Here is a 24,503-nt window from a genome sequence, read left to right on the forward strand (position 1 = left end):
TCTTCAGGGTGCGCTTGAGTTTCATAGAATCCTTCAATTGAAAAACTTTATAAGGATTAATCAAAGATAATAAATAACATTCTACTTCAGAAACATACCTGAAACATTCATCGCATTTTTGAAGCAATTCTGTTTTCTGTTGATGTCGCTTATTATCCAACCCATACCTTCTTCAGGTACGGTTAAGGCTAGCTAATTCCATCAAATCTTCACCTGATCTATCTTAAGTTCCCACTTCATTATTGCTCTATTCTTCTTTATTGAACGGAGGGTCATTTGACGGATTCAGCTAGAGGGGAAATCCATATTCGTTGGACCAGTGTAATACGTCCTTAATGCAATCGCAGCTGGTTAAAAAATGTAACTGGATCATCATGGGACTTAATGAAGCGTAAAATCAGTTTGTTGAGGCACCTGTATACTTTCGAGCTCATAGTCTTATTTATCACAAAAACGCTCTTTCTCTTGCCACAGGAACAGATCCTATGCCATCATAATTTTTTTCGCGTACTTAATCTCGATCACAATACTGAATCTACCACAACATTGTCGCGAGCTTTTAGAATTGGTTTCAGCACAAAAAAGCCCTGAGGGTGGCGATGACACATCATTAAAATTCATCTATTAGTGAGAAAAATTTGTATTTCCACCCTGTTCATATTCAGGATCGGTGTCTTCGGAAAAATTTTAGAAAACATCATTTTGAAAAACGAAGACACTAGATACAACCCACTCTCCTTTTTTTATTGGAACATTTTGCGTGTAAGTTTTTACTTTATAATTATTTTCTTCGAATTTCTACTGATTTGAAATGTTCTACAAATGATTGTAAATAATACATGTAAATTTCTTGAATATTAGTATACTAGGTCATGAAATAAAAAGTTATAAACTTTTTGAAAATGAAAATTTCAGATCAGGGTTAATTATTGATATGTTGACGCCAAGAATAGGGACTTTTCTTATAATGAAACCACAAAAATATTTTTTTTATTATAGAGGTTTTAACCTTAAGGTCATTTGCCTCTTCGGGTTAGAAAAATCTCTAATGAAAAATTTCTAGCCCTATGTACGGGGTCGGGACTCGAACCCAGGTGCGCTGGATACAAGGCAATCGATTTACCAATACGCTACGCCCACTACAAAAATACTACTAACTACAAAAATTACTAAAATACACCACTCGCGAGAGCTTAAACCTTTGAAAAATCAGACCGATCGGATACTTACGGCGCTGCTATCGCCAAAATCACCACGCTTAGAAAAAATCTTGTTACTTTACGTCCCGCGCGATGCACACAAAAGGAGTTCAGATTCTCTAGTTTATTCTGCCGAAGTTCCCCAATCCAGAAATTATAAAAATTATAATATGTAAGTAATAATGCGTACATTATATATAATATCATATCTGATAAACTAAAGTTAATCCATTGGCCATAATGTTTTTCTCGTACACAACTTTTGCTTAGTTTATTTCTAACAGATAGCATTGCTGTCAAATCACCGTATAAAAATAAGGCGATATTTGATGCGGACGAATCACCTGAATGAAAATTAACACTCTTTTGTATGCTGAAAGGCGTAAATTTTAATGGGCAACCCAACCGTACATAAATGCGTGGTATCCATAGGGAAAAACCATTTATTGCGGCAGCTGACAGTCTTCTGCGGATGATGATAGCCCATCCATCTGTCACAATAATGGTGCGACGAAGCCGCTAAAATTGTCGAACAAATATTACTATTTATTTTCGTCTGCGTCATGAAATGTCGAAGAAAACCTGCGTACCAGTATATTGGTACAGTGTGAAAGTCTCGCACCTTCAGGAGACCATAGAAACAGGCCTTCGACTTGAACTGTCAAAGTTTCGCCGGTGGATGGATGGTCTTCGCGAATGAGCCGTGCTGTGATGAATCACTTGAGATGCAATTAAAACTAATATCTACTGTTGAAACATAAGCGTACCGTCAGTTGGGGCTACTGTTATTGACATTTCTTTATTAGAGACACTACTATGGTGTTCGGGGCTACCCTAAATCATAATGTTACTTAAAAGAGAAAAAATAGTTTTTTCCAAAAAAAATCCACTAAGGAGAAATATAGCATTGTGCGTATTCTAACGATTTTCTCAATAAGCTGATTGGTTCGTTTGTTTTCGATTTTCATATCATTGTCTGTTTCTCCTAATTAAGTATATGATATTTTTTGTTTGAAGTGTTTCAGTCAGTGTCAACACGTAGCTCTGTTTCTTAATCATTTGTACCGCCGTTCTTTACGTTTATGTACATGTACAAAGAGTTGAAATTTTGCGTGTTTTTTTGTAAACGGCCAATAAGCATGTTGTCAAAATTCACTTTGAGAGAAAATTCCGAACAAACCGTAGCTCGCCGAGAATGGAACATTTTATGAAAAAGAAAAGTTTTCTCTTTCGTCTGCTGTTGTGATTTATAATCGGCGAATAATGGTTTGTCCAGAATTTCCTCTCAAAGTGAATTTTGGCAGTATGCTTATTGACCCTTTTCAAAAAAAAAACGCGAGAAATAAATATCTCGAAAACTTCTCGAAAGGATGCGTGGCGATCAGATTTCATAAGTTAAGCTGTTTCATTGGTACACACTTACACAATTCTCACAACTCTTTACTAGATTTGTTGTTATATGACCTATTATTCTGTTTGTCACTTTTTTCAGATAAACTCTTCACATTTGAAGAATGCGTCCCAACATAATGGATATCCTTTTGTCATAGACGATATTAATAAGGATTTTTCTGAAGTTATCGAAATGGTAAGTTTTATAATGATATATTATACATATTTTATTTGAAAATACATGCTAAGTTTGATATGTTTTGAAGCCTTTTTATCTCAACCCAAATCTAAAAGGTCTGCTATATTGTAATACTCTAAATATATAAAGTATTCATGTCTTCAACAAAGTCTTTTGAAAGAGCATTTTCGAAAACTTTGCTGAAGACATTAAGTCCCGAGCTATTTTTTGGAGGTTAGATTCTCTATAATTACTCCAAGAAGGATTAACCACCAACATTTTATCAGAAGATGTGCCGTTTTGCGTTGTAGAATTCTTCAATGATACTTAACATCGATATTTGACAGTTCCGAATGAAAGTGACCGTGACCGTAAAAAAGTTATTGAGCATTTTTTTTTTGATTCACTATTCAAACTCAATTTGGCACCACTTGCATCTGGTATACTCAACCTGCACATAATGCAGGGCTGGAACAACTTGTGTTCTCATTCAGCCCTTCGTTATGTAAATTTGCGATATTAAGTGTTTCACAGCCGTTCCTTTCGATCGCGAAAGGCCTCGTGGAGTTTTGGGTAAATGCGCTAATGTATTAAAATTTTTATTAACTCCAATCCACAGTGGTCGGAAACGCCAAAAACGTGAACTTAATTCACTAGGCCAAACCATCAAATATATTCACAGGGTGTCTTTGGAGGAATTGTTCGTATGAATATTCCCCACAATCTGATAGTAATTGAAAATTAGCATGGCTTGCTATGATCGAACTAAAAAATTAACTTTTTATACTGACGAGATAGAAAGTGGGTGTCTTCGACAAAGGTTTAGAAATGCTCATAATGAACAATTTTGTTGAAGAACTTGAGCTTGTAGGACTAAAGGTTATCGATTTATAAGGCGTTTTCTATGACAACCCCCTTAAATCTAGTTTTTTTAATATAACTTTTTTTCATTGTGACTTTTCGTGCATTCTGTGATTTTTTAGAACTTTGGGTGAAGCGAAGTGATCAAAACTTTTGTATATTATAGTGTATCATCCAAATAACATTCTGTAATTTTTCTATGCAAAAATATCAATAAACGACTCGGTGACGAAGCTTCTCGTAGAACGTCTTCGGAAAAAAACATGATTTGCGGTGTTACCTGCTATTCAAAAACTACTTAACCGATTTCTTTCAAACTTTGCATGCACATTTTATGTAAAAAATACCTAACCCCTACGTTGAGTTTTTGAGATAATTTTTTAACTAAGGGTGTTTGTACTCATAAAAAGGCAGATTTTTTCGTGAAAAATAGAAATTTTTAAATGAGTAAAAAACCCCTTAATTGAAAATTTATCTCGAAAACTCAAGGTATTTTTTACATAGAATCTGTATGCAAAGTTAAGTCAGTTAAGGGGTTACATACCTTTTAGTGCGAAAAATGTCAAGAAAGTTTGAATTCACGTAAAGGCATAAAGTAATGATTTCATTGCATTAAACTTATGGTGTTTTGGTAGTACATTTTTCAGTGAAACTATCAAGCATATTTTTTTTAAATATATTGATAATGGCGGAGTTATGGCTTTTTTCCCGAAACTTTTTTTTTATTTAAGAGGTTTAATTGGTTAAAGACCAATAAGTTACCTAAGATCCCAAAACTCAAAAAAATCCATTAGGATATGAGTATTTCTCAAACTTTAACGATTAGTTGAATAAATAATATTTTTGTCCTGCTTTCGGGAACGTTTTTCCTAAAAAAATGCGTTTTTAAGCTATACAAATTGCATTAAAAAATTCTCATCTACAAAACAAAAATTTATGTATAAAAAAGGAATCGTAAAGGTACGAGAAAAATTAAAAACGATCAATTGAAAAAAAGTTGAAGAAAATCGGTTTAGTGGTGTTTCGGCAATCGTGATCACGGAAAAACCATTTTTGGAAAAACGAAATTTCGAGATAATCGAGTTTACAATTTCAAGTTACCACTGCACAGTGGTTTTTTTTGCCAAAAACACGCGATTAATTATTTACACAAAAACGGTCAAGTTTAGATCAATAATGTCTTCTGAAAGTTTTATCAGTATTTCAAGACCTTTCTTCTGGTTTAGTACATTGAGTGATTAATCCTCCTAAAAGTGAGATATTTTTCTCATTTTTTTTAAAATGTATAGATAATGAGATCATATGTTCTGCAATGTTGTAGAGCTACTTTTTGCGAACAACTTTGCTTAAGAGTCCAAAATTGTATATTCAATACTTGTGAAGTTATAGTGTCTTGTTTGTGGATGGCCCCTTAAAATATTTTTTTTAATATAACTTTTTTGGTATCGTACCTATGAATTTAGAATGTTCTACAAAGTTATTTGCGTCAATGTCATCCGCAACTCTTTAGAAGAACGTTTTGTTCTAGCTCTTCTATCTTCGAAGTTATTTAGCAATTTTTGAAAAAATAGTGCTATTTCCAATAGCAATAACTTTTGAATGGGCAAAAACGGGCAACCAGCTATAGTTATAAACCTTAGTACAACAAATGAACTACAAAATCCAATGTATTCCATTTGTCTACTTTTGTCTCCGGTGCTGTTATGGACGGTTTAGGAAGTGCTTTCCGCTGCTTAGTATGCATTTTTCATTAAGTGGAATTGTTCATCTGCTCCTCGCTGGATTCTCTTTTTACGTATGCGTGTGCATGAAAGAAATTAAGAGAGAGAGAAAGAGAAAGAGAGAGAGAGAGAACAAGAGAGAGAAAGAAAGAGAGAGAGAAAGAAAGAGAGAAAGAAAGAGAGAAAAAGAGAGAGAGAGAGAGAGAGAGAGAGAGAGAGAGAAAGAAGGATTGTAGAGGACCGCTAAGCGCATAACTTCTGCGAAATCGCGCAAAAATCGCCTTCAAGAAAATTCTGTGTACTTGAGTTATGAGCACCCAAAGTCTTAAGAGTCTAAAAACATTAGTTACTGTGCGATTATGCTTGATCCACAGTCTTTTGAAATAAATACAAGACTTCTTGACCATTTGCATTATTCCAGCGGCAAAATCGGGCATATTATGTCCGTCAACGTTATAATATTGAAAGACTTGTTGAACTACAGAACCAATTTTCATACTTTCTCTCGCGGAAACCGAAAGGGAAAACAAGTGACGTTTATCAAGGGTACCTAAATAGTATAATGAGTGTACTTTTCAATAAACAAGAATACTAAGTATATAAAGAAATTATGTTTCAATCAATTACCTTACATTCCAACTGTACACATTTTGATGAAAATCCCTTTAAATTAGTATCGCTTAAAACGTTTCGTATCATTGAATGTACGAAAAAACGTGTACAGACACTCTCCCGCACACGTGACCGCGTCGAAGTTCGGGAATCTTCTAGTTGTGAGCATTACCCTTAGTAACAGTCAAGGATTGCTACATCTCGGAGCTGTGTAACACTGATTTTCTTAAAGGCGATTTCGTAGAAGTTATGCGCTTAGCGGTCCTCTACAATCTCTCTCCTTTTCTCTCTCTCTTGTTCTCTCTCTCTCTCTTTCTCTTACTCTCTCTTAATTTCTTTCCTGCACACGCATACGTAAAAAGAGAATCCAGCGAGGAACAGATGAACAATTCCACTTAATGAAAAATGCATACTAAGCAGCGGAAAGCACTTCCTAAACCGTCCATAACAGCACCGAAGACAACAGTAGACAAATGGAATACATTGGATTTTGTAGTTCATTTGTTGTACTAATGTTTATAACTATAGCTAGTTGCCCGTTTTTGCCCGTTCAAAAGTTATTGCTATTGGAAAAAGCACTATTTTTTTCAAAAATTGCTAAATAACTTCGAAGATAGAAGAGCTAGAACAAAACGTTCTTCTAAAGAGTTGCGGATGACATTGGCGCAAATAACTTTGTAGAACATTCTAAATTCATAGGTACGATACCAAAAAAGTTATATTAAAAAAATGATTTTAAGGGGCCATCCACAAACAAGACACTATAACTTCACAAGTATTGAATATACAATTTTGGACTCTTAAGCAAAGTTGTTCGCAAAAAGTAGCTCTACAACATTGCAGAACATATGATCTCATTATCTATACATTTTAAAAAAATGAGAAAAATATCTCACTTTTAGGGAGATTAATCACTCAATGTACTAAACCAGAAGAAAGGTCTTAAACTACTGATAAAACTTTCAGAAGACATTATTGATCTAAACTTGACCGTTTTTGTGTAAATAATTAATCGCGTGTTTTTGGCAAAAAAACCACTGTGCACTGCTCTTGGAAGCGCTGTAACTTTCGATCTATTTCTCGGATCTCTATTAAAATTTGGGAAAATATTGTTACTTTGTAGTTATGTTCGGTTGTGAATCTCCATGATTTTCTCCGCCAATTGCAGCATTTTTAAAAAGGGCGTAGACGTTTCTACATACATTAATTTCAAATACTTTTTGTTCGATTACTGTATTTTTTACAGAAAAACTATCTGAGAACAAGTTAAGGGGATGACTATTTCTGTACAAAAAAATACACTGCAAAAATATTGTGTCATTTTTCACAAAAATGAAAATTTATGTTAAAAATTTAAATTGCAAAAAACCTATTTTTTTACATTTTTTATATTTTTTCAACTAAAACCTAAAGAGAAAAACTAAAACCTAAAGGTAATCGGAATCGAACGCCTTTGTGTATAGACGTGTTTTTACGGTCCGCAGTTAATTGTTATTTATTTATCTTTCTACCGTCGCGCGTGTGTTCAATCCTATTAAACAACGGTTATCATAATGAGCTGCAGTGTGACATCTTGTAATATCAGCGACGATCGTTTCTTGTGGCAGTGTAAATTCTGCAGAAAATGTTATCACGCAGCTTGTGTAGGAGTCCAGCGAAATCAAGAAGAATTTATCTCGCACTTCATGATTCCCCTGTGTGCAGATTGCCAGCATAATCTAAAGGTAGGCATAGACACACGAAAAGTGCTGTACCAACAGGAAAAATTATTTGAATCTATAACTACGCAAACGGACTGCAACTTACAAATAGCAGCCGACATAAAAAAGTTCAATTCAATTGTTGACTTATTCGAAAATGTTGAGCTGCAGCTTAAAGAATCAGTGGCGAATGTGAACATAAACACATCGTCGCAAGTGGCAAATGCTGTATCGGCACTATCGCAGGCCATTGACAGTAATTCTTTTAATAAGGCCGATGAGCTGGTCACGCTGAAAAACCATATCACATCACTATTCAACATATCTATGGGATCCACAAAAAAACACATTGAAGAGTATGTAAATGATCTCACTGCCGATTTGACCAGAGAATTGAAAAAAATCTGCAGCGAAGTTCAGAACTTGAGCACCCTTACCATAGATATGGCAGCTCATTGTAATGAACACTACCTGAGTGAATCGCGTCCTACACGTGAAGTTTTAGACGAAGTGAAAATTATAACAAATTCAGTTGGCAGTGACATTCTCAAAGAAGTACAATCTCTTGCCGGCTCAATTAACACTTTGGATAGCAGTATACGCGATGCTTGTTTGCCACCAGCGGGCCCCAGCTTGATGGACGAATTAAATGCCCAATCAACAAAATCGGGTGACTCAGGTCACCGTTCCACTGCCGAAGCCACTGAAGGGTGGCGCTTTTTGGGTTCGAAGAAAGTGTGGCGCTCTGACTGGACGGAGTACGACACACGTAATCAGCATAGAATTCAACAGCAAAAGATGAAAGATAGGGCGATGGCACGAAGAAAAGCTAATAAAAAGCAGTTGCATCGGGTAATAAATGATCGCAATAAAAACAGACACCAACGTAGCCGTAATACTAATGAGACAAATAAACATCAGATATCCAGAAGCAGTTATTATAACTATAACCTCAATGACAACAATAATAGCAACAACAATAGCAATAATAATCGTAACAACAATCGCAACAACAATAGCAGCAATAATCGCAACAACAACAACAATACGCAATGCGGTCGTCCAACAGCTGGCAACTCTCTTCCCCGGGATAAGGATCTACTTGCGGCGGCAAGGGTGCAATTCTCTAGGCCTCCGTTTGAAAATCAGCGTGGTATCAGGTTTCAACGTGGTGAAACACTGAATCCATACCCGGTTGTACATCAATTTAACTCAACTTTCGCACCAGATAGGTTTGTAACCCCTGTCCTGACGAATTCCTTTTCTCAGCGCTGTTCAGCTTGTTCCTGTGAGCATTCGTGTTTTCGTCCAACCTAACGCACTCTTCAGAGGCAGACCATGACGAACCGGTTACGGATGAAAACGGATCAATAGTTTTGCATGATATTTCTAAGTATGACAAATTGCCATTAACTTTATCAGAAACGCTTTCAGAAATTTTGATATATTGTCAAAATTTTAATCGTATGCAGAGCGCATCTAAAATGAGCAAAATCTATAGTAATGTATTGAGCTCCTCTTATTCTGTTATTTTAGGCACTGAAACAAGTTGGAACGATAGCATAAAAAGTGAGGAAATTTTTGGTAGTGGCTTTAACGTATTCAGAGACGACCGAAATCTTTTAGTATCTCAAAAGAAGTCTGGTGGAGGAGTTCTTATAGGCGTTTCGGCTCAATTTAATTCTGAAATTCTTCCCACAGTGAAGTTTAAAGAATTTGAACATGTGTGGGTTAAAGCGAGCATTTCAGGTGAAATACATGTTTTTGCCTCTGTATATTTCCCACCAGAGCATGCTAATATATCATCGTATGAAGCCTTTTTCAAAATTGCTGAACAAATTTTATTTGAACTTCCGGTCGAGGTCAAAGTTCACATTTACGGAGACTTTAACCAGCGCAATGCCGATTTTATTCCGGATTCTGAAAATGAAAATATTCTAATCCCAGTCGTAGGAGAAAACGAAACATTGAATTTCATCTTTGACAAAACTGCTAGCATAGGATTAAATCAAATTAATCATGTAAAAAATCAACAGAATTGCTATCTTGACCTTTTATTTACAAACACTCAGGATGATTTCTGTGTATCTGAATCTTTGGCTCCTTTGTGGAAAAATGAAGCTTTTCATACTGCTATTGAATTTTCTTTGTTCATCCATAAAAATCAAGAACCCAACGTCTATGACTTTGAGGAAGTCTTTGAATACCATAAAGCTAATTATGACAATATCAGACGGAAGGTAGGTAATGTCGACTGGCAAAATACTCTTAGGAATGAAGCGAATATTGAAACCGCCCTGGACGTATTTTACAAAATAATTTTCGAAATTATTCATGAAGAGGTGCCCATTAAGAAGAAAAGACGACACGGTAGCTCGAAGCATCCTATTTGGTACAATAGGCAAATTAAAAATCTGAAAAATAGGAAACAAAAAGCCCACAAGCTATACAAGAAAAATCAAAATAACGAGCACTTGGAACAATATCTCGACATTTGCGATAAACTAAATATTGCCATAGATTCTGCACTTGCGGATTACAACTCCAAAACTGAACAGCAGATTAAATCCAGTCCAAAGAATTTTTTTAACTACGTCAAAACTAAATTAAAATCAGATAATTTCCCATCAACAATGCACTTGGATGACAACGTACATAATAGCCCGAAAGAAATCTGCAACCTATTTGCAACATTCTTCCAAGAAATATATACAACTTTTTCTGAACAAGACCGCGATCGCGATTATTTTGCTTTTCTTCCAGATTTTCCTATGGATATTGGCGTCAGTCATGTCATAGTGGAGGACATTTTCAATGCTCTAAACCATTTGGATTCATCAAAAGGTGCTGGCCCTGATGGAATTCCACCATTATTTATGAAAAACCTAGCAACCGAGCTTACAACTCCATTGTTCTGGCTCTTTAATATGTCTTTACAATCTGGAGAGTTTCCCAAAACATGGAAGAGTTCTTTCTTAGTACCTATATATAAATCTGGGAAAAAATCTGACGTTCGCAATTATCGTGGAATAGCCATAATCTCCAGCATTCCGAAACTTTTTGAATCAATCATTAACGAAAAAATATTTCTTCAAATAAAAAACAGAATTACTAACCTCCAACATGGCTTCTTCAAAGGTCGTTCGACCTCAACAAATTTACTAGAATTTATTAACTATTCACTGATTGCAATGGACAATGGAAACTACGTGGAAGCACTTTACACAGACTTTAGTAAAGCATTTGATCGAATCGACATCCCAATGTTACTTTATAAATTAAAAAAGATGGGAATTGAGCCTGAGCTGCGTACGTGGTTAGAATCATATCTATCCAACCGCCAGCAAATAATCAAATTCAAAGGAAAGCAATCTAATCCAATTGAAGTCACCTCAGGAGTTCCACAAGGCTCTCATTTAGGACCTCTATTGTTTATTTTATATGTGAACGATATTTCCTTCCTTCTCAAAAAACTGAAAGTACTAATCTATGCCGATGACATGAAACTTTACTTGGAGATAAGAAATGCCGAGGATATTGATACATTCCAAAACGAAGTTCTAGTTTTCCACACGTGGTGTCAAAAAAGCCTCCTACAGCTAAACGTGAAAAAATGCAATTCAATCACTTTTAGTCGAAAACGACAAACATCGAATGTTGTGATTACCTTAGGAAGACAGACTGTAGCAAAATGTGAAAGAATTAGGGATTTAGGCGTTATATTAGATTCCAAGTTAAATTTTATTGATCATTATAACACAATTATTCACAAAGCTAACAACATGCTCAGTTTTATAAAACGCTTTAGTTATCATTTTGTAGATCCGTATACAATCAAAACATTATATATTGCTTATGTTAGGTCGATATTGGAATATTGCAGCATCGTTTGGTGCCCTTTTTCAAGCACACATGAAGAAAGAATAGAATCTGTACAAAAACAATTCATATTATTTGCCCTTCGTAAACTAGGTTGGATAGCATTTCCTTTGCCATCTTATGAAGCACGCTGCATGCTTATCAATATACAAACATTGAAGGAACGTCGTGAATTTGCAATGCTTTCGTTCATTAATAATATCGTCTCGCATCGTATTGATTCAGCCGAAATTTTATCCAAATTGAACTTTTATGCACCTTCTCGACAGCTACGAAACCGAAGCATATTCTCAATAACTCCATATCGCACAAATTATGCAAAATATGGCCCTATAAATCGAATGATGGCTGTTTATAACCGCTATTGCGAATCAATTGATTTTACAATGTCCAAACTAAAACTCACACAATATTTTATACATAAAAGAAATTCTAACGCATAAGAAAATGATTCTGTAAAAGCTGAAATTGTTTTATTTATAATAAAATTACGTATATATATATTTTAGTAAATAAGAAAAATGTAAACATTACTGTAACTATACCAGTCTACATCGATTGACGAAATAAATAAATAAATAAATAAATAAAAAATAAATAAAAGAAACATTTTGAATGTGATTGGATGATGGAGAACTTATTAGTAAAAAGTTTTTCCAACAATGACTTTATACATTTAAAATAAATTTAATTTTAATCATTTTAAAACAAAATGCTTTTAACAAAAATCTTCGAAAATGCGATAGTTTTCGAGATATTTGAAGTTTTGCTCCAACAAAATCCATTATTTCGTGTAATTATGCCCTTTTTAAAAGTTACTCGCGTTACCCCATCATAAAATGTCAAAAATCTAATGTTTATCGTTTTAAACACAAAAGAAACTTTTTCAGCGTATTTGGATCATGGAGAAACTTTCAATAAAAAAGTTTTCCTAACAACCTTTGACATATTTTTATATAATTCATACTATTTGCAGTCAAAAATACAATTTTATTTTTGATTAAGATTATAAGCATTTTGTTTTAAATCAAAATGCTTATAACAAATAATTTTCTGAAATGTAGTAGTTCTCGAGGTATTTTAAATTTTCATTATCTGCAGAAGAAAATAAATATTTGTAGAAAAAGAGAAGCATTTGGGAATCCCGGGAAAACTACAAATAACTCCCGAGATTCCTGAGAAATAAATTCCCGGGTTGGAAGCTCTAGTTAGCACCTCAAATATTGCGCTCGAAACCCGTATAACTACGCATTTTTGATAATTATCAAAGAAAGTTTCTTGCAATGTTATACATATGAAACATTAAATTTATCATGAAGAAGATCATAGAATTTTTTTCGCATTGTTCGGTATGGCTTAACACAAATCAAATACCCGAAGAAAATCACCTCATAAGACTTAGTTGAAGCTTCAGGAGAGTGCATTAGTTTAAAAATAAAAAAAATGTCATTAGGGAAACCTTGTCACCGGTAAACCAAAATCCTGAGTACATTATTATTTATAACTTGGTTGTTACAGACCTCATTTTGTTTCTGTAAAGTTTCTCAGAGGGATTCCAAAGTAGGTATCTGTAGGCCTAGAAGTAATTAATTAGTGTTTAATCACAGCAGAAGTTAATTTTAAGTAGTGTCATTAAAAACTTCTATAAACCTACATACATGTGACGATATCAATATCCAATGAAAAACACCTGAACTTGCCATAAATATGCCGTTGAAAGAGTAGAGTAAAAATACATATATGACAATCGAAAGAAAAAAAAACTGAGAACGAACGACAAAAGTCTACAACATAGTTATATGTGCTGCTTATTAAAAGTTAGAATTTCCTTGCACAGATGCAGATGCAATAAACGATGTGATTTACATTTGCGTACATACACCAAAGCGCATACAGACATGTAGCATTGTGGGTGTAGTTTAGTTGGGTCGTTGCATAAAAAGTGCAGCGTCGGTATTTGGAAAAGTTTGCAATCAACCGATGTATCACTGCACATGTAGATCAGAACTTTTCGCATGAGTGTTCATTCAATTCGAAACTAGTATAATTTTTAATTAACTCGGAGTGTGTTTAAATGCTGCACAAACAATTTTAGTTTTGCGCCAAGCATGCACAACAAGGAAAACATGTATATACTTTGGATTTAAAAGCTAGATCATAAAATTTTGGTAGATAAGATATACGCATGAATAACACTGATTTTGCATAGGACACCCAACGAAAGAAGTCAAATGAAACTATCCTTTCTATTAGGTACTTTATTGATTTTGCTCGGATGATTTCATACAAAATAACGTATTGTTATGTTGGTATCTTCTCAAATCGTATGGAAGAAAATTGCCCTAGTGATGAAACATGAAACCCTTCGCTTCCAAGCAAATTCATCCTCGCACGCATCAATGAGATAGCCATAAAATCGAAAATTAATTTCAACATCATCACTTTACCGGCTTCCCAGTCGACCGCAGAGATTGATGGGTCTGGTTCCAGCACGCATTTACGAGTGGATGTTTAACACAGGAGTGTACACAAAATCAGGGTCGCAAAACAACCATCATGACCACCGCTCCAAGCTTTGCAATCGCAGTGTAAACTGAACCAGAAACAATATTTTATATTTTTTTCATTACGCCTCACTTCAAATACCACATTGTATACTGTATACGTAACTATGGAATCCCTTTTGCCCACAGGGACATTAGCGTCACAGCGTGGAATCAAACCACACACACACATGGGAGGAATGATGTTGCTCGTTATGATCTGATTTTTCCACCCACTACCCATCAGTGCACAGTGGTCCAAAATGCAAATTTTTCAGAAATGTACTATATTTATAATCTTTCTCCACTAAGAAGAAATTTGCATATAACCACATTCGCGCGCGAATTGCTCAAAACCTTTAACTAAATTAATGATGGAATTTGTTTTTCGACTTCGTCTCATCAGAATCCGACACTAACTTAGGGGTAGGACCAAGCTTGCGCCGGATTGATGCCAGCTCAAAATAAAACGGAGGCACAATTTTTGTTCCACAGTGAACGCCTAGTCAAGCGTGATGTCACAAGAAAAGGAATTCCGATTGGGCTGATAAATACTAATGAAATCGAAATTTGGTTCGGTTTAGCAAGTCAATGCACTATGCTATATTTCTCCCTAAGGAGAAAATTTTGGGTGAAGTCCATTTTTCCTTCACTAAGTAGAAAATTGGATAAAACCGCATTTATCGAATTTTGATGAGACGAAGGCAAAACGCAAATTTCATAACTAATAAAGGAATTTTAAATTTTTACTAAAACTAACCCACTTAGTCTTATTATGTTTTTGGGAAAGTTTTCGTAGTCTGTCTTTGTGTTTCAACAACAGTAAATTCTAAGTGTTACTATGTTTTAGTTGCCGCAAGGTTCTACTGTATCGATTTTGTTGGCTATTTTCGGCAAATTTGAGAATAAGAGAAACGAAAGCAATGAAAATGAAAGACGGATAGGTATTCTAGAGCGAATCAGTTATAAACTTAGACCGGAAAACTAGGACTAGGCAGGCTCATATGGACATGATCAAAAGGAAATGTGAAGAATTCTTTGCCTTTCATTTTCATTGCTTTCGTTTCTCTTTGTCTCAATTTTGCCGAAAATAGCCAACAAAATCGATATAGTTAATTCTAAGTTCTAACCAACATCAAATTAACTTTTGATCGCTCAAGATAGACCCATACTACGTTTAGTGAAATTATAGAAGGACTAATTGTAGAAAAGTTAGCTCGATACATGTAAGCTCTATCTGTCACATTTTTTATTTCATAAAAAATTTAAAATCGAGGTTTTGGGTGTTTCTTAGGAGAACGGCATAAGGATAATTTATTTAGTTTCAGTAAAAATTTATTTCTGATAAATTCAGATTCTGAACCACTGTGCAACGGTATTTGTAAAGTTTTCGAAGACAGATGCAGTCCAATGACGTTCTTTCTTGGAAACAAGTCAACAAATGATGCTTATTCTTTTCGTCTCTCGTCATTTTAGTAGCAACACTGACACTACCCGGGTTGGTGTGTGAGAGCTTCAAATCTTAATCCTGCTTTTCTTCGGTCCAGCTACAAATGCCTTAAATGCAGTAAAGAAGCTATCCAATTCCAAGAGATTGCACGCGTATGTATCATGCCGTATCGTAGTTCGATGAAATTGTGCACTGACACTATATAAATCTCTCCATGACAATGCCTTTTTACGGATTATTTCCACAATGGATTATGATGTCATGCTATCAGACCTGACAAAATGATGCAATAATTATTGTTATACAGCAGTACAACGGATCAAAATGCTTGTTTTTCATCATAGTGCAACACGTTTGTCGACTTGCCATAGACTTCTAGTACTGGTTTACCGAAAATATTGCAATTAATAATATTTGTTCAATAGAAGAAATGCAATCATTACGAGTTGTGGATAGATGATCTCTTATTCATCTTATCTGGTACACTGTCATCGGTTACTCGACCTACAATCAATCATTCGCGTTTACTCGGAGTCAACTGAATTGAAGGTTTGTTTGTTTTCGTATTGTCACGTCACGTGCAACTTTTCCGAAAAGCTTTCAACTTTCTGAATCAGATGTGTGAAACTGAAATAACAATGGGATACACTTTACTTTGTCACGAAAAAAAAATTAATTTTTATCACATACTCAAGTTATTTCTCAAAGAAGAGCTCCAGCTAAAATTAAAAATGCTCTTTGGTTCGTTATAAACATGATGTTAAACTGTCAGGATACTCAATAATTCAACCTTCATGCCCTCTAGACCGGCGCTAATATTGACCATTTTTCGAAACCCTATTTATTCAAATTATAATTATAATTGGCCACACACTATATGTCAATTATGATTTTTTCCAACAACTCTAAATCATTCAGATCGTTGCAAATTTTTTCAACGAAATGGCGCAGGAATTGAAACATGTCATTAGTACACGGTGTCTTTTTTTAACAACTTTATGCAAAAAAATTCTGCATCTCTGAAACTTCAGGATATGAAAGAATGGGCTTTCCCCTTTCATTCGAAATTAACATCAAAATAATCCGTCGGGGGGTCTAGAGCAACTTTTTTCATATTTCTGTCCCTAGATGGTGCTTTAGACATTTGGACAACACTAAAAGTGAGAATCTGATAGATATTTTAATTGTCTACAACTTTGTTAACAACTAAAAACCGAAATTATCCGGAAAAGTTGTTTAATATTTTAACGAAGTCTAAGTCTAAGTTAGTTTCACAGAAACCCTAGTGGTTTGTAAGTCAATTCACACTCACTTTTTTCATTTGCCAAATACCTGTGTTTAGTTGAACAGTGCATTCAGCGGAATTTGAGAGCTTGGAAAGTCTCATCTTTTAGCTGAAAATTATAATTCCAGATTCCACCTAATCTAGGGCACCATTAATATTTTTGGGATGAAAACCAAACTAGTATGATATTAATATTCTTTTCCAAGATGGTGAGTGATTCCTCCCGTAGAAACAGCTTTTTCAATGATGTATGCCTTCTTTTTCATTTTTTCGATTGTTCTCGGGGATGACTGATAACTATTCTTGCATGAACCTCCTACTTTGTTAGCATCTTCGTATAAAATTCACTTGTCCTGAACTTCAAACTTTATATTTGAACAAACTCAATGAAACTGTTAACACCATTGCAATATTTCGCGAATTTCATTGCAATGCTTGGTTAAAAACGCTGATTATCTTTTTCAAAATTAACTCAATGTGACAAACGGTGAACAAAAAAATTTGAGTTTTTGGATCAAGATAATTCTCTTGGAGATATACTCGTGGATTTGTATGTATATAAGGTTTTTCTTGTACTCAAATCATATTTTGTTTTCAAAAGTAATACATTTCGCATAATCTAGGATCAATTTATTAACGATTTCTCGCATACTTGATAGGAAATGGCCGTAACATCCAACTGCCACAATATACTTTGCCACAATATAAAAAAATTGAATAAATCGTTTCACGCTAACCACTAATTTGGAAGTTACTTCAATGGTTTGCGTTCAATTATAAACTGTGTGTCCCAACATTTCGTCTTGAACTGAATTATAATAACTGACTTAAACGATCATAATCTAAATTATGCGGCGTATGGTCCTTTCTAAAACATAAATGTAAGCAAACCCTTGTAACCAAGCAATACCTTCCGATGAATGGCAGTTCCTTCGAACCTATCGGGAAAGATTACAAACTTGAACCAAAAGCACAAATAGTTTTCTGTCTCTGTCAAACATCCTAATTTTCAGAAGGTAAATAGGAACTGTCAACGAAGAAGTTGTAATGAATCCCGTCAAATATTTTCATGTCACTAAACCCAATTATTTTTTGGTAGTGAAATAAATGCGAGAAAATATATTTCCAAACCACTAGGCCTCGTGTGAAGCTATCTTAGATATAACTTCATTAAAATCTTAAACAACTTTTCCGGGAGATTTGAGATCAATTTTTAGTTGTCAACAAACTTGTAGACAATCAAATAGTATTAAATTCTCACATTTAGTGTTTTTCGAATATCTAAAGCACCATCTAGGGACAGAAATATGAACTAGCTCGAGTAGTAAAACCAATATTGTTACGAAAAAAACTTCACAAAAAAAGTTGCTCTGGACCCCCCGACGGATCATTTTGATCTTAGTTTCAAATGAAAGGGGAAGGTCCATTCTTTCATCAACAGTTTTTTCGGCATTTAATTAGCAAGGGACTGGAAGGTGAAGTATATTTTTCAATATTTAGAGCCATAGTACTCAAGGGAGAGCAATGAGTTTCAACGTCGTAAATGCTTAGTGTGGAAGTTTACCGTGACTTAACTTTTTGTCGGTTCCGACAGCATGAAGTAACAAGTTACTTTACGCTTGTCCGGACATGCAGTAGACTCAGGTGATTCGCATTTCTAATGCCAAAAGACCCTGACTCCTACGGTAGCAGACAAAAGGTTAAGTCGCCGGTAAGCTCTAAGCTTGCATATATGATCCTTCCACGATTTTCTAAACTTTCTCCCTTCAACACCTTGCTCTCCCTTGAGTACTATGGCTCTAAATATTGAAAAATATACTTCACCTTCCAGTCCCTTGCTAATTAAATGCCGAAAAAACTGTTGACAAATTGACTCAATAGGTGGTTAACAAAAATGGTTAACAAAAAAATGGTAAAAATAATACCATTCTTTCATATTCCGAAGTTTCAGAGATGCTGAATTTTTTTGCATAAAGTTGTTCTAATAAATACACCGTGAGTACTGTCAATGTGTCTGTCAATTAACGTTGAACTTCTTTCGCCACCTTGCTGACCGATCTTTTGAAACTTTAAATAGCAACATTACTAAAATGCTCTGAAACAATGAGACACACTCATGTTTGAGCGAAAAGAAGTCCTGGATAAGATTATTAAATTAAGTAAATTAAGAAAAAGACTCAGTTTGTGATATGTAATATTGAAAAACAGTTTTGAATAATACTCATAAACTTTTACACAGTAGTATTTCTAACTCCCAGCTTTCTTCTAGTTCCATTACATTGTCATTTAATTTTAGGCAATTTGTGATATTATAACTGCTACTTCGTAATAGCCCAGTATCTTTCGATTTACTGAATTTTCGGGCAGTTTGGCGTATTGCAGTCTTTGGACACCAACTTTTTCTTGATAACTCTCTACAACTCTAGAACTGGCGATGGAGTACGGCAGTTTCTGTTTCCGCTCCGCTGCGAACATACATTTCATCAAACTAGAGCGAATCCAATATTGTTGTTTGCGTATTGCTTTGGGTTGCATGCACTCGACACATACGATGAGTCTAGAAGTGCTGTCGGGCGTCCTTCCACTGAAAAATCGATTTTGGGACCTCTCATATCGATTGCTAATCCGATGCGATATTTTGAACCCGTTAGTAATTGCAAATTTCGAAAGGCTTATCGAGCTCATTTCGCAAACCCGATTTATGTCCTTGTATCAATCCTTCTTCATATTATCCCAACCGTGTCACGCTTTTTCATGCTTCTGATTCAACTGTATTCTTCGACACATCCACGAAAGACGAGATTCGTAGAATCCCGGATCACATACGTCTTCAAGTGATCCCAAGCATCTTTCATAGTAAATTTCGAGAAGTCGACTGCAACAAGATGTTTTACACCGACGGGTCAAGACTCTACGGCTCCACTGGCTTCGGTATATTCAATCAAAACCTCACCACCTCATTCAAACTCATTGATCCTGCTTCAGTCTACGTCGCAGAACTTGCTGCTATTCAGTATACCCTTGGGATCATTGACACTTTGCCCACCGATCATTACTTTATTGTCTCGGATAGCCTCAGCACAATCGAGGCTCTCCGTCAATGAAACCAAGAAAGCACATTCCTTATTTTCTGGGGAAAATCTCTAAGCGCCTGCGTGCTTTGTCTGTAAGATCGTAAAAGATTACCTTAGTTTGGGTTCCCTCACATTGCTCCATTCCAGGTAATGAAGAAGCGGACTCTTTAGCTAAGGCGGGCGCTTTGCAAGGTGACATATATGAAAGACCAATTAGCTTCAGCGAATTTTTGAGTATTACTCATAAAAGAACCCTCGAAAGTTGGCAAACTTCATGGATCAATGGTGAACTGGGAAGGTGGCTACATTCGATAATCCCTAAGGTTTCAACGAAACCTTGGTTCAAGGGGATGGATGTGGGTCGAGATTTCATTCACGTGATATCTCGGCTCATGTCCAATCACTACACGCTGACGTACGTATTGGGCTCGCGGATAGCGTCATCTGCGCTTGTGGCAACGGTTATCACGAGATCGACCATATTGTCTGGACATGCGCCGAGTACTGTTCTGCCAGATCTCAACTATTCGATTCCTTTCGGGCCCGAGGAAGATCACCCAATGTTCCGGTTCGACATATACTGGCAAGCCATGATCTCCTCTACATGTCCCTCATATACATGTTCCTAAAAGCCATCAATATCCAAATTTAACTGCTCCTATCATCTCTTATCATTCCCAGAAGTGCCCTCATCTGCCTACCGTACCCCAATGATGGTCTGATGCGACTCCAAGACGACACAAAATATCTCTGTCGAATGACCCAACAACACGAGACCTACAGCACCACATCACACGCGCAACGCGGAGTGTTGCTGATCCGTATCTGAGCCATACTACGAATTCGCCTGGAGGGACCCCTGCCGGCTCGAGGAAGACCGCCCGGCGTCTCCATAAATGATGCATCCGTCCGAATCTGTAATCCTTACTGTTGATTCCCGATGCCGGAAACTGAAAGTTTATCTCTCCCTCTCCCCCCCTGTCAGACCTATCCACCGTCTCCACCATGTCTCTGATACACAGATGTAGGACTTCACCCCCTTCTTCCCCTTGAATATCGTCCCAAAACTTAAGTGCCTACCTATCTTCTAGTTTTAATTGATCAATATTTAATCTTGTTAAGAAATGCCAACAGTACCACTACTTAAAAATAGCCCTGATTAATCCCCCCTAATCTTAATAAAATTGAACCACTCCCCCTAGGTATTTCAAGTTAATATGCTTGTAAAATGTTCCACTTAGTTAATAATTAATTGCACCAACACTCTCCCTTCTAATAATCATAAAGTGCATTACTATACAAAGAACACAGAAAATGACCCGTCCCCCTAATCTTACGAATATTATATTACCCCCTCTTGTATATGTATAAGTTAGCTGTATTTTTTTAGTTTCATTATATAAAAACAAAATAATACTGAAATGTGTAATCCCCTAGTTTTAAGAAATTCAAAATGTAAACAAAGAAAAAAATGGCACCTTTAAGCTAACGCGAACGTGCCTTACCCAATAAACGAATTGAATAAAAAAAACTCTAGAACTGATTTTGCAGCATGTCAAATCAGGTTAAATAACCGAAGAAACACAGTCTTGTCTGAAAGAGGTAATCGACGTTTTTGAAGATACTCTTTGTGATAAGTTGCCTGCTTTTTATTCAAGATTCAGGTTGCAACATAATACTGGCTTCGTCTGTCGCAACTGCAGATTTGTTTGCCAGACCAAAAAAACCTAGCCAATTACGGATTATTGTTTTTATTTGTATTTTTCGGCGAAGTTAAATTCATCTCTGGCGGTAAATATCAGGCTCTCTGGAAACCATGGCATTCTCTGCCCGAGTTGTTCTAAGTTTGTGATGGGATAATTTCAAATCATTGCGATATGCTGGATTATCTTACGTTTGCTTAGCTTAATTGTTTGAATATGTTATTTTATAGATATCTCACCAAAGTTACCAAACTGTACAAAGAAATTTTACCAAATTTATAGAATGTGAACATTGTACGTTAAACTGTATTTCAACTAAATTTGGTTATTCTGCGTCGTTCGGAGAAGGGCTTGTGGTGCAATAGACTTCCAAACTAGTAGTGTTTGGCCATCTATCAATGAAGATAGGCATCTATTGACATTATAATAGCATACACAACAGATGATTTAATATTTACACAGTTATACATAACCGAAGGCATTGTTATCTTTTTTATTAACGACTAAGAGTGCGACAATTATTCTTTTTCTATGTTGTAACGACATTTAATTAGCAAGGAACTGGAAGGTGTGAAACATTTTTCAATATTAAGAACAAGAGTATTCAAGGAAGAGCAAGGAGTTGAAGTAAGAAAGTTTAAAAAGCGTGGAATATAGTCATATGTGGAAGCTTAGAGTTTTCCGGCGACCTAAATTTTTGTCTTCTACATGGAGGAGTCAGGATATTTTGACATTAAATGCGAATCACCTGAGTCTGCTACATGTCCGGACAAGCGTAAAGTCACTTAGTGACTTATGGTGTCGGAACCAGAGTCGAAAAATGTTTTTTTCGTTTACCAAAATCTGACGAAAATGACGAGCGAGCGATGCCACTTTCTAAACCACTAGAACATTACGAAACCGAAAATGAGACAACGGCCTACGACAAAGCATGCGGGTAAATTCAATTTCATTATTTCCTCCACACATTCGTTTTCGCTTCGAAATTGAGAACGACATTAGTCTCTCCGATATTGCACATAGCGCTGGCCAAACGAAAAGAAACTAGTAACGATATTTATTTGCCGTTGTTCGATTTGGGAGAATTACAAGCTAGTGATGATATTGGACGACTGAAGGGGCAGTGGTGTGCGTATTTCCTGTGTTTGCGGCGTTCTAGTTGCATTTTATGATGCACATTGCTATAATTTCATTTAATGAAAATAAAAATAAAAATCAAAATTACTGATTTGAAATTTAAACGAGATTGAATTTTCGTATTGTCATAGGAAAACGAAAGTCACTACTTCTGCTACTCGCTTCCATAGAATCGAAAGAAGAAGGGGCGTTGCCTTTATTGTTTTGCTTTGTGTGAATTTAGTAACGAAGGAGGCAGCGAAAAGACGAAGGTGAATTCAGTGAATTTCATCGTTCATTGAATGGGTATGAGAATTTTAGGCCCTAGTCGGAACCGACAAAAAGTTAAGTCACGGAAAACTTCCACACTAAGCATTTTGCAACGTTGAAACTGTTGAATATGAGCTAGTTTTTGCCCTCACTAATTGCCTCCGGGGTGTTTCATTTGATCGACTATTGTGTTTGCCTCAGCAGCTGTGTCATATTGTAACCACAGAGAACAGACATCCATGATCGAACAAAAATATTTAAAAAACATGTGTAAACATTTGAATTAATATACGATAAACACTAGCGACGCCACACCAACCTATCCCAACTATCCGTCAAATCCATTCCGGAACCGGTTCGAAATGCTGAATGGATTCAGTGTATCGGCAGCTTGCACTCAAAGCTGCGTGATGGATCCCCATCATGGTACATTTTTTCTCTTTTTATCAGAGATTAAAATATTCGCTCATTCTCACGACAAGCAGTTCATCGAACAGCTTTTTCATCCTTAGTAGGCGCGGACCTAACTTTTCACCTTTCAAGAAATTGCGAGAATTTGCTGACAATGCAGTATGGAAGCGTGATAATTTCGCAGCTTCGAACCTCATGATAAATTAAGTTCAAGAAAAACCATTAATATATTACATTATAGAATTTATTTCCCCACATTATTGCAGTATTTTCATTCTAAGGATCTGTATCTACTCATTTTTGTGATTTTTTGCGAAACCATTAGTTATTCGGCAGTTTTACATTAGGCGCGAAAATATCATCTCATATTATACCGCGAAAAGATGAGATCCAATGCTGTCTTGTCGAGAAAAGTTGGAGAGCAAACAATGTTCCATCGTATGTTTGCTTTTTTATTGCTGGTCAAAGTAGGTGAAATATCGCCTTATTCTGTTCACGATTGGGAAAATTGTAAACTCTGCTTTTTATTGTCGACTAAGAGTGAGTCAATTTTTCCTTCAACTCCTTCCTCTTTCTTGTGTACTATTGCTCTTAATATTGAAAGATATTACACACAGTTCCAGTCCATTGCTAATTAAATGTCGTTACAGCGTGAAAAGGCATTGTTAACGATAACAGCATTAAACGCATCATGAAGTACGAAGAATTCTTTGCTGGCATGGACAAGGGAGTTCGAATGGTGAGTGTACGGTAAATCCAACCTACTTTATTATTTCTCCTTCTTGGCCAAGAAACTCTTCAAACCACGTAATGTAACTGAGGAGGTCAAATAACTATTGTTAATTCTGTCAGTATACTGTTAAATGCGCATTCAATTATACGGATGCTATTAAAAGAAACGCAACGCATTTTTCTAGTCTTCGATTGTTTTCTTATCTTTTCAATTGCCATTACAAAATGTCCAATATGCTGGTTTCATCTCGGTAATGTGACGCTCAATCATATTCATCGAATGTTACTCTTCATCTGTTTACGTCTGTTCAACTATAGGGGCCCCTTCGTTCAATAGTGCCCAGAGGGCCCCGAATGGCCTTAAGGCGGCCCTGCGG

General features: G+C 35.8%; 1 protein-coding gene across 12 annotated transcripts in view; it reads left to right on the top strand.

Annotated features, from left to right (window-relative positions):
* Positions 1 to 24,503, top strand: part of LOC131682172 (cGMP-dependent 3',5'-cyclic phosphodiesterase-like) — a 157,831-nt gene that overhangs the window by 48,778 nt on the left and 84,550 nt on the right. For all 12 annotated transcript variants that reach the window (XM_058963445.1, XM_058963442.1, XM_058963436.1 and 9 more), the window contains exon 4: positions 2,692 to 2,787. In XM_058963445.1, the coding sequence (XP_058819428.1) occupies positions 2,692 to 2,787 (96 nt within the window). The remainder of the gene's footprint in view (positions 1 to 2,691; positions 2,788 to 24,503) is intronic.

Source organism: Topomyia yanbarensis, chromosome 2 (assembly GCF_030247195.1).
Source record: "Topomyia yanbarensis strain Yona2022 chromosome 2, ASM3024719v1, whole genome shotgun sequence".
NCBI classification, from domain to species: Eukaryota; Metazoa; Arthropoda; class Insecta; order Diptera; family Culicidae; genus Topomyia; species Topomyia yanbarensis.